General features: G+C 39.4%; 1 protein-coding gene across 5 annotated transcripts in view; it reads right to left on the reverse strand.

The window, feature by feature from the left end:
* Positions 1 to 12715, reverse strand: part of SAMD12 (sterile alpha motif domain containing 12) — a 337765-nt gene that overhangs the window by 269694 nt on the left and 55356 nt on the right. For 4 of the 5 annotated variants that reach the window (XR_013814923.1, XM_079796045.1, XM_079796046.1 and 1 more), the window contains exon 3: positions 4733 to 4817. The exons of the other annotated variant lie outside the window; for it this stretch is intronic. Coding sequence is in view for 3 of the 4 variants with exons in the window: in XM_079796045.1 (XP_079652171.1) it covers positions 4733 to 4817 (85 nt within the window). In the remaining variant the exon portion in view is untranslated. The remainder of the gene's footprint in view (positions 1 to 4732; positions 4818 to 12715) is intronic. 5 annotated transcript variants of the gene reach the window in all.

A 12715-nucleotide genomic window follows, 5' to 3' on the forward strand; every position in this document is an offset into this window, starting at 1 on the left:
CATGGATTCTGGTCCTTAGCCCTGGGGAAAATGTGTCTCCAGCAAAGGTTGGGTAAAGTCAAATAATAAGGTCAAGCAAAGGTAAAAACAATGTTCTTAACATGTTACTTTTTGGTTGCATCCCTTTCTTATGAGAAATGCCTCTCCCTCAGGCCATAGGTTCCTGATAGGACAGTGTTTGGTCAAGGGGTGGGCATGCGGCTGCAGTGGGCCAATCAGAAGTTGAAATGACAGTACAAGTGTCCTCAAACCTCAACTAGCAGAATCCTGTAAGCCTAGAGCTACAAGAAACTGTCTTTCCCAGAGAATGAAGCCAACCCAGAAAAACTACCACTTAGTATTATTTCATTAAACCTTTACGACCCAGGGAAGTAGATAGCTATTAAGCCCATTTTTCTGATAAGGAAACTAGGACTTTAAGTCCCTGTCCAAACTCATATAATCAGCAAACAGAAGAGCAGAAATTTCAGTCTTGGTCTCTCTGGCTTGTCCTCCAAAAAGGTATATAATGTTTTAGAGTAGTCCTCCTATTATCCAGTGGATGAAAGAAGCCTCAGATAGTATCAAACCCTATGAATACCATATATTTTCCCCTTACAGTACATACATACTGTCAGCATCACCACTCTTGCATTTTAGGGGACATTATTAAGTAAAATAAGGGTTATTTGAACACAAGCCCTATTAAACCATGACAGCCCATCTGATAACCCAAAAGGCTACTAAGTTGACTAATGGGCAGGAAGCATATATGGTGTGGAGAGACTGGACAAAGGCATGATTCATGTCCTGCATGGGATGATGCAAGATTTCATCACAGTACTCAGAATGGCATACAATTTACAACTTCGGGATTGTTTATTTCTAGAATTTTCCATTTAATCATTTTTGGAACTATTAAATATTTCCGTTGTTTACCAAAGTTAACCACGGGAAGCAAAACCACAAATAAGGAGGACTACTATATCTAAATTTGTAGCCCTTCTGAAAATATCTACTCATGAGATTTGGCAAGTCTTAGGGCATCAGTTGACTCATACTTCGGTGCTTTTAAGCTTGTGGTTAAGGGAATTTCATCTGTAAAGAATCAGGTAAGTATTTTCAGGTTTGTGGGCCACACAATCTCCATCAAAACTACTCAAACCTGTCATTGCAGTGTGCAAGCAATCATTGATAACATGTAAATGAACATATGTGGCTGTGTTCTGATAAAACTTTATTTACAAAATAGGTAGTGAGAAAAGGTAGGATTTTGCCTGTGGGTTATTTGCTATGCAAGTTATTACTCACCCTGCAACCAGACCGTAAATTCATTATAGACAAATACCATATGGTAAATTGTTCTATATTGTTTTATAATTTACCCATGACTAAACACATGCAAACTCACACTTATTTCAGCAACAAACTGCCAAGCACAAAGTACACAAATGTACTAATTAAATTGACATGTTATCTCATAATGATTTTGAGTATTTTGACTCTTGAAGATGAGTGCTTTCAAATATCTCATTGGCAATAAATTCAAAAGCATTAAAATGAGCAGGCAATGCTAGAAGGAGGGCATATGCCCTTTGAAAAGGGGCAGTCGATTTTACTGCTTGCATGGATGAAAGAACTGTTAAGCCAGGGAGAAATAGACTACCCTGGCTGCATGAAGAGTAAATGTTAGGTATTTCCTGGCAATAGGAAGATAAGAAGATGCTACCCCCAAAAGATAGCCTCTTTCTTGGAGAGGTGTACATAGGATTAGATCATCTTATTTGCAGTGGGAAAATACTAATTTTCCAACAGCATTTGTTTTTAAAATTAAATCACTTCATGAATGTTTAAGATATAACTGAAAATCCCCATGAGATAATAATGTTTGCTACAAATATAAATTATTACTTAAAATATTGTACTAATAAAAGAACACAATCTTAGATATACCTTTTTAAAGTCTGGTTTCTAAGGGAACATGTTCCCAAGGGCATTTGGAGAAGGAGGCGGCATTCTGATTTCAACTTCCAACATCACTAGCTGCGAATACAAGGGAGTTGTCCCCGGTCTTCCAGAATTAAGAAATCAGAGAACAAAACAAGGCAAATTTTATGACAGTCACTTTCACTTAACTAGATCCAAGTGAAAGTTAATTTCCGAGCCTATAAACATTTAGGTAATGATTTTGCCTGTAAATACCATTTCAAATAATGCCTTTTATTTCTACTATGAGGAATAACTTGCCCTTGGACAAAGAAGTCTTGTGTGTAATATGTAAAACAGAACCATGGACTTCCCAAGGTTGTCCATATTTTCCTTTCTGCCTACACTCTTCTCCCTTGCATCCATGACTGTTCCTAGCCTACACCTCAGTGACCAGGCATCTTTGCACAAGACTAGGGGAAAGGAAGCCAAAGAGAAACAGGAAAAAAAGGAATCAAAGAAGTGAAGGAGAAAAAGGAAATAAAAAAAGGAGAAAAAGAAGGCAATCTAACATGAAGCATGGTGACTATAGTTCCAAGATGAGTGAGTTTGGGAGATGGAACACACAGCGTGGTAATTACAGTTAACAACACTGTATTGTTGCCAAGAGGGTAAATTTTAAGTGTTCTCACCACAAAAAGGAAATGGTAATTATATGCTGTGATTGAGGTGTTAGTTAACCCTAAGGTGATAATTATTTTGTAATATAAAAATGTATTAAATCAACACGTTGTACAACTTAAACCTATACAATGTTATATGTCAATTATATCTCAATAGAGCTGGATAAATACTGTGTGGTACATACACTTGAAAGTTGCTAAGAGAATAGATCTTAAATGTTTTCAACACACACACATATAGGGTAACTATGTGAGGTGATATATGTGTTAACTAACTTTAGTGTGGTAATCATTTCTCAATGTATATCAAACCATCACACTGTACATGTTAAACTTACGTTATATGTTAATTACATGTATTAACCCTTTGCACTCGCTTGCTTTTTTCTCGATTCCTTTATTCTAATGCTAACCGTGTCGAGTCACACTCGACATCCGAGTGCAAAAGGTTAATAAAGCTGCAAATAAATAAAATGTAAGAAAATTTTTTTAATGGGAGGGCAGATGAAAGAAGTAGGAGAAAAAAATAAAGTTAAACAGCCTCAGAAGAAAGAAAAAAGGGCTACCCCAGCAAAATAAGATGACAGAGAACCTTGAATGAGCTATTCCATGTCTAGAGCCCTGTGGATTTGGTACTTGTTCCCTGCCTTCATTTGGGCAATCCCCAGAGTCTATGCATTTAGTCCTAAGATTACATTCTCCACTCGTGACTCCAACTACACCTCATGTGTACAACTTCCAAATCCTGTATCTCTATCGCTGATCCGTCTTCTAGTCTCTCAGTCTGGGTCTCCAATTTTCAGCTGTAGAACAGCCACCTTCATCTCAACCCCTAAGGTGATCCAACAAAATCTCACCTTTTCCTTCAGCCAGCTTCCCTTCACAATACCCCTGCTTCAGTTCATGGTAGAAACGTCAGGGATCTTGACTCCACATTCCTCAACAATAAAGAGTCTTTCATCCTGACATAATTTAGAATCCATTCATCCCTTTCCATCCCTTCTAAGAGCATTCAAAATCTTAGGCACTCATTAATTTCTAGAATAGTCTTTATCTTTCATCACTTTTTCTCCAGCATCTCCCCATTCCAAACCATCGGAGCTAAATGTTTATTGACAAAATGCATTTTTTACCCCATCAGTCTCCTGTTCTGAAAAACTTTGGTGGTCCCCTCTGCATAAAAAAAACAATGTCAAGGTTTATCTGTGGTTGTATGCCTGGAAACTGAGATTAAGGTCCCTGAGTTTTACAGCAAGTAAGAGACCAGGTAAAGAGGGCTCCTGACTCTAAAGCCAGGCCCCTTTATGACACCATGTCCAATCTCAGCCTAAGTTCTGCTGTTCTTCACCCTCAGAGCTCCCATGAGCAGTCTGGATGCAGGTCCAGAAATCAACCTTTACTGTATACCTCCTCATGGGATACACAGAAAACATTCAGAACCAGGCTTGGCACAAAGGAAGCTCTTAACACACTATCATCCCTGCCTTCACACAGTCTGCAGCGCAGCAAGGGAGCTGAAAGTCACTGCTACCAAGTGTGATGAGACGAGAGGCACAGAGTGCTGTCAGAGGATGTGACATGGGCTCACCCACACCTTACGTGGTCACGGAAACATCCTGAACTAAGGGACATTTCAGAGGAGACTTTATCAATGATGAGTAGCATTTTGCTACCAAAACAGAGGGGGGAATGTAGGGGGTGGTTTCTGTAAACCCCAACCCTGATAGGGAAGAAGAGACCTACACTCTCCTGCTCTCAACCAGAATAACACGGTGGCACACAGTTCTTCCCGGAGCCCGCACCCACTTTGTCCATTCATCCCACCAGCTCCCAAGGTGTCCAGATGAGGCCCATCAGGAGGGGAAGCAAAATTAAATCAGGAGGACTCTCAAGGGAACCGATGACCCGATTTGCTTGCAAGGCTGATGGCAATGAAGCGAGAAATCAGTCCTGCAAAATATTTCAAATTTAAATGTGTAATCGCTCCTATTTCTAAAGAATCTTTATTAAGGACAGCAAATATTGAAATGTTGAACTAATTGGCAAGCCCCTCTGCACCCCTACTCCATCCCTCCATTTAGGCAGCTCAACTGGTAACACATTGGGAATGGCTTTATTAGCCAAGGTGATGATGTCAGCCTCACCTCGGCAGATCTGCAACAGGGGGTGGGACAGAAGGAATGCATTACACAGACGCAGTGGGAACCCAGCCCGGCAAGCTCTTGGCGCCTGGAACAGAACAGAAGGCCACGTTGGTTTGCTTTACAGTAGGCTCCCAGCAAATGCAAAACCAAACTCAGGCATTTAATTAGGGATACAAAGTTTTCTTTCGCCCAAGATCATTGAAAATCATTTTTCTTTTTTGCAAAAGAATGTTTATAGGATATGCAGACTTATGCTTGAGTCTCATTCAGGAATAAAGAAATAGAAACCCCCAAACCAGCTGATAGGTAAGCACAGAATCGGCAAAGATCCCAGAATCTAATCCATGAATGTGGAAAGATTAGCTCAAGCTTGCCACTTGGAACTGGGGAGAGACCTGGAAATGATCATCTTCTATGTATAGGCAATTCCTATGAAAAGAGATACTTTCAGCAGACTCTTCATACATATATACGTATCAGAAACACCCAAGAGTCTACCAAAAGCCTCTGGATATCCTAGTCCCCGTACCTAGCATGCCCATCCCCAATTTGTTGGCCAAGTCAAGAATGACTTCAGTGAGGCTTCTCCTGGTATCCCCAAGACAGAGCCAGTCTCTCCTCTCTGTGTTATCCCAAACCTGGTCCCTAGTATATAGTTCAGTTACTGCAGATATGACACTGGATTATAATTCATCATTCATACTTCTGATGTTCCAGTAGACTGTAAACTACCCAAGGCCAAAGTCCCATCCCATTCACCCCAGGATCCTTGCATCAGGCACAGTGCCCACAGGATGTACTCGATACAGGTTGAGCAGAATGCTCAATGAACAACACTCTACACAGCTCTCTGCTAAGAGAACTGAAGTCTTTGTGGTCTCTGAAAAAGCGACATGAGGACACATCACGTTAGATTCATGGATTAATAGTGCATATGTCCTAAGCTTCGTTCATTTCCTAATGTTTATCCAGATCAGTCTAAGACATGTGTTTTCTTAATATTTTTCTTTAAAATGAATCCCTTTGTTAGTTTTCATGTTGCCCTAAACCAGTGGTCAACAAACTCATTAGTCAACAGAGCCAAATATCAACAGTACAACGATTGAAATTTCTTTTGAGAGCCAAATTTTTTAAACTTAAACTTCTTCTAACGCCACTTCTTCAAAATAGACTTGCCCAGGCCGTGGTATTTTGTGGAAGAGCCACACTCAAGGGGCCAAAGAGCCGCATGTGGCTTGCGAGCCGTAGTTTGCCGACCACGGCCCTAAGCCACAATAATTGGGAAGTCATGATTTTATGTGCTAATTACATTTTCCAAGAATACATTAGAATATTGAATTATTAAACTCAACCCTATCCATGTATGTACGACCTCCACCCCTCCTGCATATAGTCCAAGACTGGTACACATACCTCACTTTACAAATTCTGGCTTAATAAAACATGTAAGCTGATAGGTCATTGGATATTGCCAAGCCCAAACTATTCATAAATATAATTTTTTATAAACTTTTTTTTATTAATTTCAGAGAGGAAAAGAGAGGGAGAGAGAGATAGAAACATCAATGATGAGAGAGAATCATTGATCAGCTGCCTCCCACACGCCCCCCACTGGGGACCAAGCCCACAACCCAGGCATGTGTCCTTGACTGGAATCGAACCCAGTACCCTTCAGTCCACAGGCCTACGCTCCATCCACTGAGCCAAACCAGCTAGGGCCCAAACTATTCATAAATAGATAAGAACACTGAGGTTCAGGAGGGTTCTATTTCTTTCTCGACTGATGAAATGAGTGAGTGGCAGAGACTGGACAAACATCGAGGGCGCCAACTCCCATTTTAATGTTTTGTTTTGACAACAGCGACAAATAGGAGAAACAGATAAATCCCGAACATCTGACACATTATTGAAAATATTTTCAAGATTTAAAAAAAAATACCCTTTTATGAAATAGACCAGCTAGAAAATAAAACATGCCTGGTGCTGTAATGGATATACAATGTTTTTCTCTTTCCTGGTTTAACTTACAATGTGGTTACAGTACTTTGTAATAAAAAAAAATGAAAACACCACATGTGATGGTTAATTTTATGCACCAACATGACTAGGCCCAGTAGTTTGGACAAATATATGCTACTGCGAACGTGTTTTTTTAACATCAGTTGATGTTACTGTAAATTGCCCTTTGCCATGATCAATTTTATGTCACCTGGGTGCCCAGATATTTAGCCAAACATTATTCTGGGTGTGCTTCTGTGAGGGTGGTTTCCATGGAGATTAATATCTGAATCAGTAGGCTGAGTCAAGCACATTGCCTTCCCTAACAGGTGGGTCTCATTCAATTAGCTGAAGTTCTTAACAGAACAAAAAAGCTGGCCCTCTCATGAGTATGAGGGAACCTTCCCATCTGACTGCTTTGAGCCGGGACATCAGTCTTTCCCAGCTTTTGGATTCAAACTGAAACACCAACTCTGCCAGGGTGGTGAGCCTGCCGGATTTTGGACTGGAACGACACCATTGGCTCTCACGGGTTTCCAGCTGGCGGGCTGCATATTTTGGCATTTCCAGGCTCCATAATCTGGTAAGCCAATTTCTTATAATAAACCTGCACAGACTACTCCGTTTCTTTGGAGAACCCTAATACACCTTCCGTAGTATAGGTGGGCTTCATCCAATCAGTTGAAGGCCTAAAGAGCAAAGACTGAGATTTTTCCAAAAGAATTTTGTCTCAAAACTGCAACATATAAAAACCCTGCTTAAGTTTCCATCCGCCAATCACCTGCCCTGTGGATTTCAAATGTACCAACCTCTGAGATATATCTATATCTATATCTATATCTATATCTATATCTATATCTATATCTGTATCTGTATCTGTATCTGTATCTGTATCTGTATCTATATCTATATCTATATCTATATCTATATCTACATCTATATCTCTTATTGGTTCCATTTCTCTACACAACACTGACTAATAGAACATATTTTTCCATGTTTGTGCATTTGCAGGAAGGGGGGACTCAGACCTAAAGATGACCAATCAGGGATTTGGGGGGAGGGGGCAATCAATAATTCAACAACTATAAAAAAAAAAAAGCTAACATTCATCTGTTGTTTGTTAACACAGAAAATGTGAGAATCAAACAAAATAAGCAACAGACAGAGTAGCTCCACAAATTAATTATAAATAAGTTTCCATTATGACTTTCTCAGGGCACATACTGGAGAATCCCTTTCCTGATGTTGTTTATCTTTACACTTGATTTCCATTCTTTGTTTTGTTTAAATCACTAACGGGGAAAAAAATGAAGACACTCTTACTGAAGATTCACAGTTTGTTTATGGTATCTTTTTCTTTTTTGAGTGGGTGCCAGGAAAACAATACAGCAAATCCATTTCCCTAAAACAACAGCATTCCTCTTCTTCATTCCCCCAGCCCCAGGGATGCCAGCTGGGTTTCTTCTAGTGTCTCACTTTGTATTACTCACATACAACAATGAGCCTGTCTTCTCGCACACCATCACAAGGACACTGCATATAAAACTTCTGCTAATGAATCAAATAAGGGAATGAATTCTGTATCCCATGTTGACAGCCAAGTCAATATTCAAAATTATTAATGTCATAAAATTTAAATGAATTCTCTTGTACTCTGCACATCGGCACGCTGTAAATTCCCCATTTCCACTAAATAACACATAGTGCCAATGGAGAGCAGACCAGCTCCTGGCTCTGTTACGTGTTTATCCATTGCATTTCCTGAACAGAGAAACAAACCATAAGAAAGTGTCTTTTATTCTATAGGTAACCCAACCAACACAGTCCCTTTCTCGCTGCAACTTGAAATTGGTCATGGGTGTGACTGGATCCTGGTCAACTCACGATTTAGCAAAGTAATTTTAATTTTTAAAAGATATTTTGGGCACAATTACCAATCCCTAGTATTTGGCCATTTCCAGTGTGTTCTCCAGTCATGAAGGGATATTCTTCCTACTACCTGGCTTAGAAAAAAGAAAAGAAGAAACCACATCCTGAATAATAAAACCCAAGTGTCAACCTCCTACCCAGGGCATCCTAGTGCCCTTCCCATCCTCTCACCTCCTCATGTTCAAGTCCCCTTTGTGTTTCTAGCAGCTGGTGATTTCCTTTACTTCCTAATGAGCTCTGCCCGGCATGTATTAGATTTTCTACTATATTTCATTGAGCTTTCTTGAGACTTGTAATGGGAGGGCTTTCAGCTTATCTACCAGAATGAGAGGTGGTGACATAGGAAATGCATTTGGAACAGTAGCTGCCACATGAAAACTGCTATATAAGTGTTTGCTGTAATTAAAAATTCTCTCTCCTCTCCTTCTTTGTGTAGAAGTAACACACATAGCAAGTCTAGTGTGCTATACTAACTGAATGATAACACAAACTACGCCTTTTACTATTAATTAATACCTGTCAAGTAAACTGACTTTTTTTTTATTCAATTTTAAATTGATTATGTGTTCTTTGTTGGGAGGAGTGACTCCAATCAACAATGCATTTTTATGTTAAACCACAGGTTTAATAATAAAACCTCAAAGTGATAAAACAAGCTAATACCATACCATAAACTGTGAATTAAAGTAGCTGAGGTTCAGAAAGCAAATGCTTTCTTGAAATCATATACATTTAAGGCTAAATAAGGGCAAATATACGGTAACTCAAGCTGGGGAAGCTTAAGGACCCCTCATTCGCTCAGGGCCAGGAAAGGGTCTTACCAATGGCATCACATGATCATATATTTTGTTAAAATTTGTAAAATTTGCAAAGATAAAGTACTGCATTCATAGTCAATTAAGATAATGGTCTCTTTCTACACCTTCCTCATGTTGGGTAGTGTTGGTATATTCAACAGACATTGTGGGGATCCAGCTAAGGAGAAACTGAAATGGAATCACACTTAGTTTGGGTTTAATAAGTTGTATTTATGTAGTCTATATGGTATCCTATGGTTAACTTATTTCTTTTCATAGTCATTACTAGATGTTTCAGTATATGCCTTCCAAGAATATTCCTACAACCCTCCCGCCTGCATGGACTCAGTCAGAGACAGGAGCAGCAGCATTGGGCACCAGAGGTACAGGTGTGGTGAGGAAGCAGGCTTTGAAATGTAATGAAGCAGAGAGCTGGTCTTTGGGAAATTCTCCCAATATTTAGAAACGGAAAAACTGAAAGCTGAGAATCTAGTTCTCAGAGACACCAAGTCAAAGGAGAACTATAGAACAGACTTGACAGTATGACACAGACAATTACAAACACACCTTATCTGTTCCTGTTATAGGAACCAGAGGAAATAGAATTGGTCGTAATTCCTGTTTTGGGGCTCAGGACTATAGCAAATACTATAATCAGTAAGTATGTATTAGAGGTCATGTGATGCAATTCCTACTATTGATAATACCAATAAATTTTAGCCAAACATACAGAAGAACATTGAATTATCTTTCTATTATGGCTTTAGAAAACGTTACAAAATCAATGTTTTAGGGAGAGGCAATCAATGAGCAAGAAGTCAAAACATAAAGGGAAAAATGTATTATAGAGATATGTCAATCAGTTAATGAAAACTTATTTTTCTGGATTTGGTGATATTTGTCAGCTCTTTTAGATTTGCAAAGTTTCTGATTTATTACTCTAAAATAATACTCATACTATATTAAAATTTTTTATTGAAAATATTATAGCAAAAGTTCCAAAACTATCTAAGTGTCAGACCTCACAAAACCTGCATGTACTCAGGGAAAAAACAAAAACAGAAGCAACTGGAGTAAAAGTGACTATAAAAACACGTCTAATGAAATAATGAATAGTGAGATTTGAGGCCCAATATTAAAGAAAATTTTTCATAATGCATAGCAAATAAATACTTTTATTTATCTATTTGGTTAGAACACATCTATATTTAAAGTTATACCTGAATTGTTCCTTTGTCAGGTTCACTTAAAATAGGAATTAAAACCATTTATAAACATCTCAAACTTTAACTCAGTGGTTATAATCATTATCTTAAAACTGCCTATAAAAAATCAAATTTAACATTTGGCTTCAATAAGAGAAGCCAAATGTTAAATTACAGCTCTCAACCTGGCTTGAAAAAAAAATAGTATCTTAAAGTTTATGGTTCATGGAACTATCTGATTAATACATTTTATTCAGAAACCTATAAAATTTAAGTATAAATTCTTATTCAGTCTACAAATAGAGAAATTGATACTCGGTCGCCGAGTATAAAAGAAAACGACTTGGAAAAGTGAATGGTAATCAAATAATGTAGGTGTGCAGGATTTCTTAAAAGGAAATGCCTTCCTTGAAAATTACTTCCTAGATGAGCACTGGACTTGACGGCCACCTGATACAATAGACACTAGGTTTTCCCTCCCTGAGTTCTGTGTCAAAGGCTTATACGCTACTTAAGAAGGGAGGCAACCTTTCCCTGGTGATGGTCCTGTGGATGTGGCCTGTGACGTGCCTGCAGTGGGTCCCAGCGGACTGTCCACCAGGCAGCAGAAACGCAGGCGGCCTCGGGAGAGACGTCTGCCTACGCACTGCCAAGGAGGGAAATGGTAACTAAAGACCAAACTCGGGCTGATGGAAGTTTTGAAAATCACTGTAGTTGAGGAATACAGTTTAAAAATAAAAAAGAGTGTTGTAATTGTCATTGTCTTAAAGAGAGAAGACACTTATATCTGCTCAGTCACATTTTATAGGATGAGAAAATGAAAGAAGAAAAAAATAAAAGGATGTAGCTAAGGGAGCCACTTCCAGAAAACACAAGAGAGGATGAGTTTAAAAGGGAGCAGACTTTCATTAAGTTTGGTGGTGGCTTCACCAGTGTTAACTTTACTGTTAGCCACACACACATTTTATGTGCTATTGTATATGCACCAAATATTACATATATATTTTTAAAAGAGTGGGTGGAAATACATGCATGAACCTGGGAGTCACTGTTAGCAGCAGCTGGAGTTGCCATCCCCTTCCATTCCATGCTCAGCAGTGTCCCTCCCTGTGCCTGCCCAGAGCATAAGGCTAAAGCATAGCCTGCCCCGCCCTAACCAGCATTGGCTCTAAGGAGACTTTCTCCGGGAGGAAGGTGCATACAACCTGAAAATGACCAACCAAGCACAACATGACTTTTCGCATATTTTTCTTCTGTGAAAGAAAATTTAAGAAATAATCTATGAACACCTGGCCAGTGAGCTCAGTTGGTTGAGAATCGTCCTATGCACCAAAAGGTTGCCAGTTGGATTCCTGGTCAGTGCACATACCTGGGTTGTGGATTGGATCCCCATTCGGGGACCATACAGAAAGGCTACTGATTCATTCTCTCTCTCTCTCTCTCTCTCTCTCTCTCTCTCTCTCTCTCTCTCTCTCTCTCTCTCTTCCTTTCTCTAAACCATGTCCTCAAGTGAGGATTAAAAAAGAAAGAAAGAAAGAAAGAATCTATGCACAAAGAAAGCTTTTCCCCATAAACATCCTGGATTAAATATTGAATAAAGTATCACGAAAGAAAAGCCAGGATGGAGTACCAAAAGCCAGAGTCCTGTCTGCATCTCTGTAACTTCTTTCTTACAGGCTTCTACATGTTATTTCACATCTTTGTCCCTCAGTTTTCTCACCAGTAAAATGAGAAAGTTGGAACAGATGATTCCCAATGTCCATTCCAACTGTAATGGCTCCTTTCCTTTATGTTCTTTATGAGTTCTCATCAAGGCACACAAGCCTTCCGCTGCCTGAGAAATAGCTGCCAATCTCAGGGCTCCATAGGGCCATCCTCAATGAGATGGAGGAGCTGGCTAGCAACTTCCACGACCCGCAGACGTGCACTGATAAGCACTGCTGTACCTTCATTGCGCTCAAGCCCAGATGTTGCTGATAACTATTAGCCAAGGAAGCCCGAGAGGGAAAGGGGCCATTCAAGAAGCACTGGTGTCTCAGAAAGTCGGTGTG

Source organism: Cnephaeus nilssonii, assembly GCF_951640355.1.
Source record: "Cnephaeus nilssonii genome assembly, chromosome: 18".
In the NCBI taxonomy this organism is placed as follows: Eukaryota; Metazoa; Chordata; class Mammalia; order Chiroptera; family Vespertilionidae; genus Cnephaeus; species Cnephaeus nilssonii.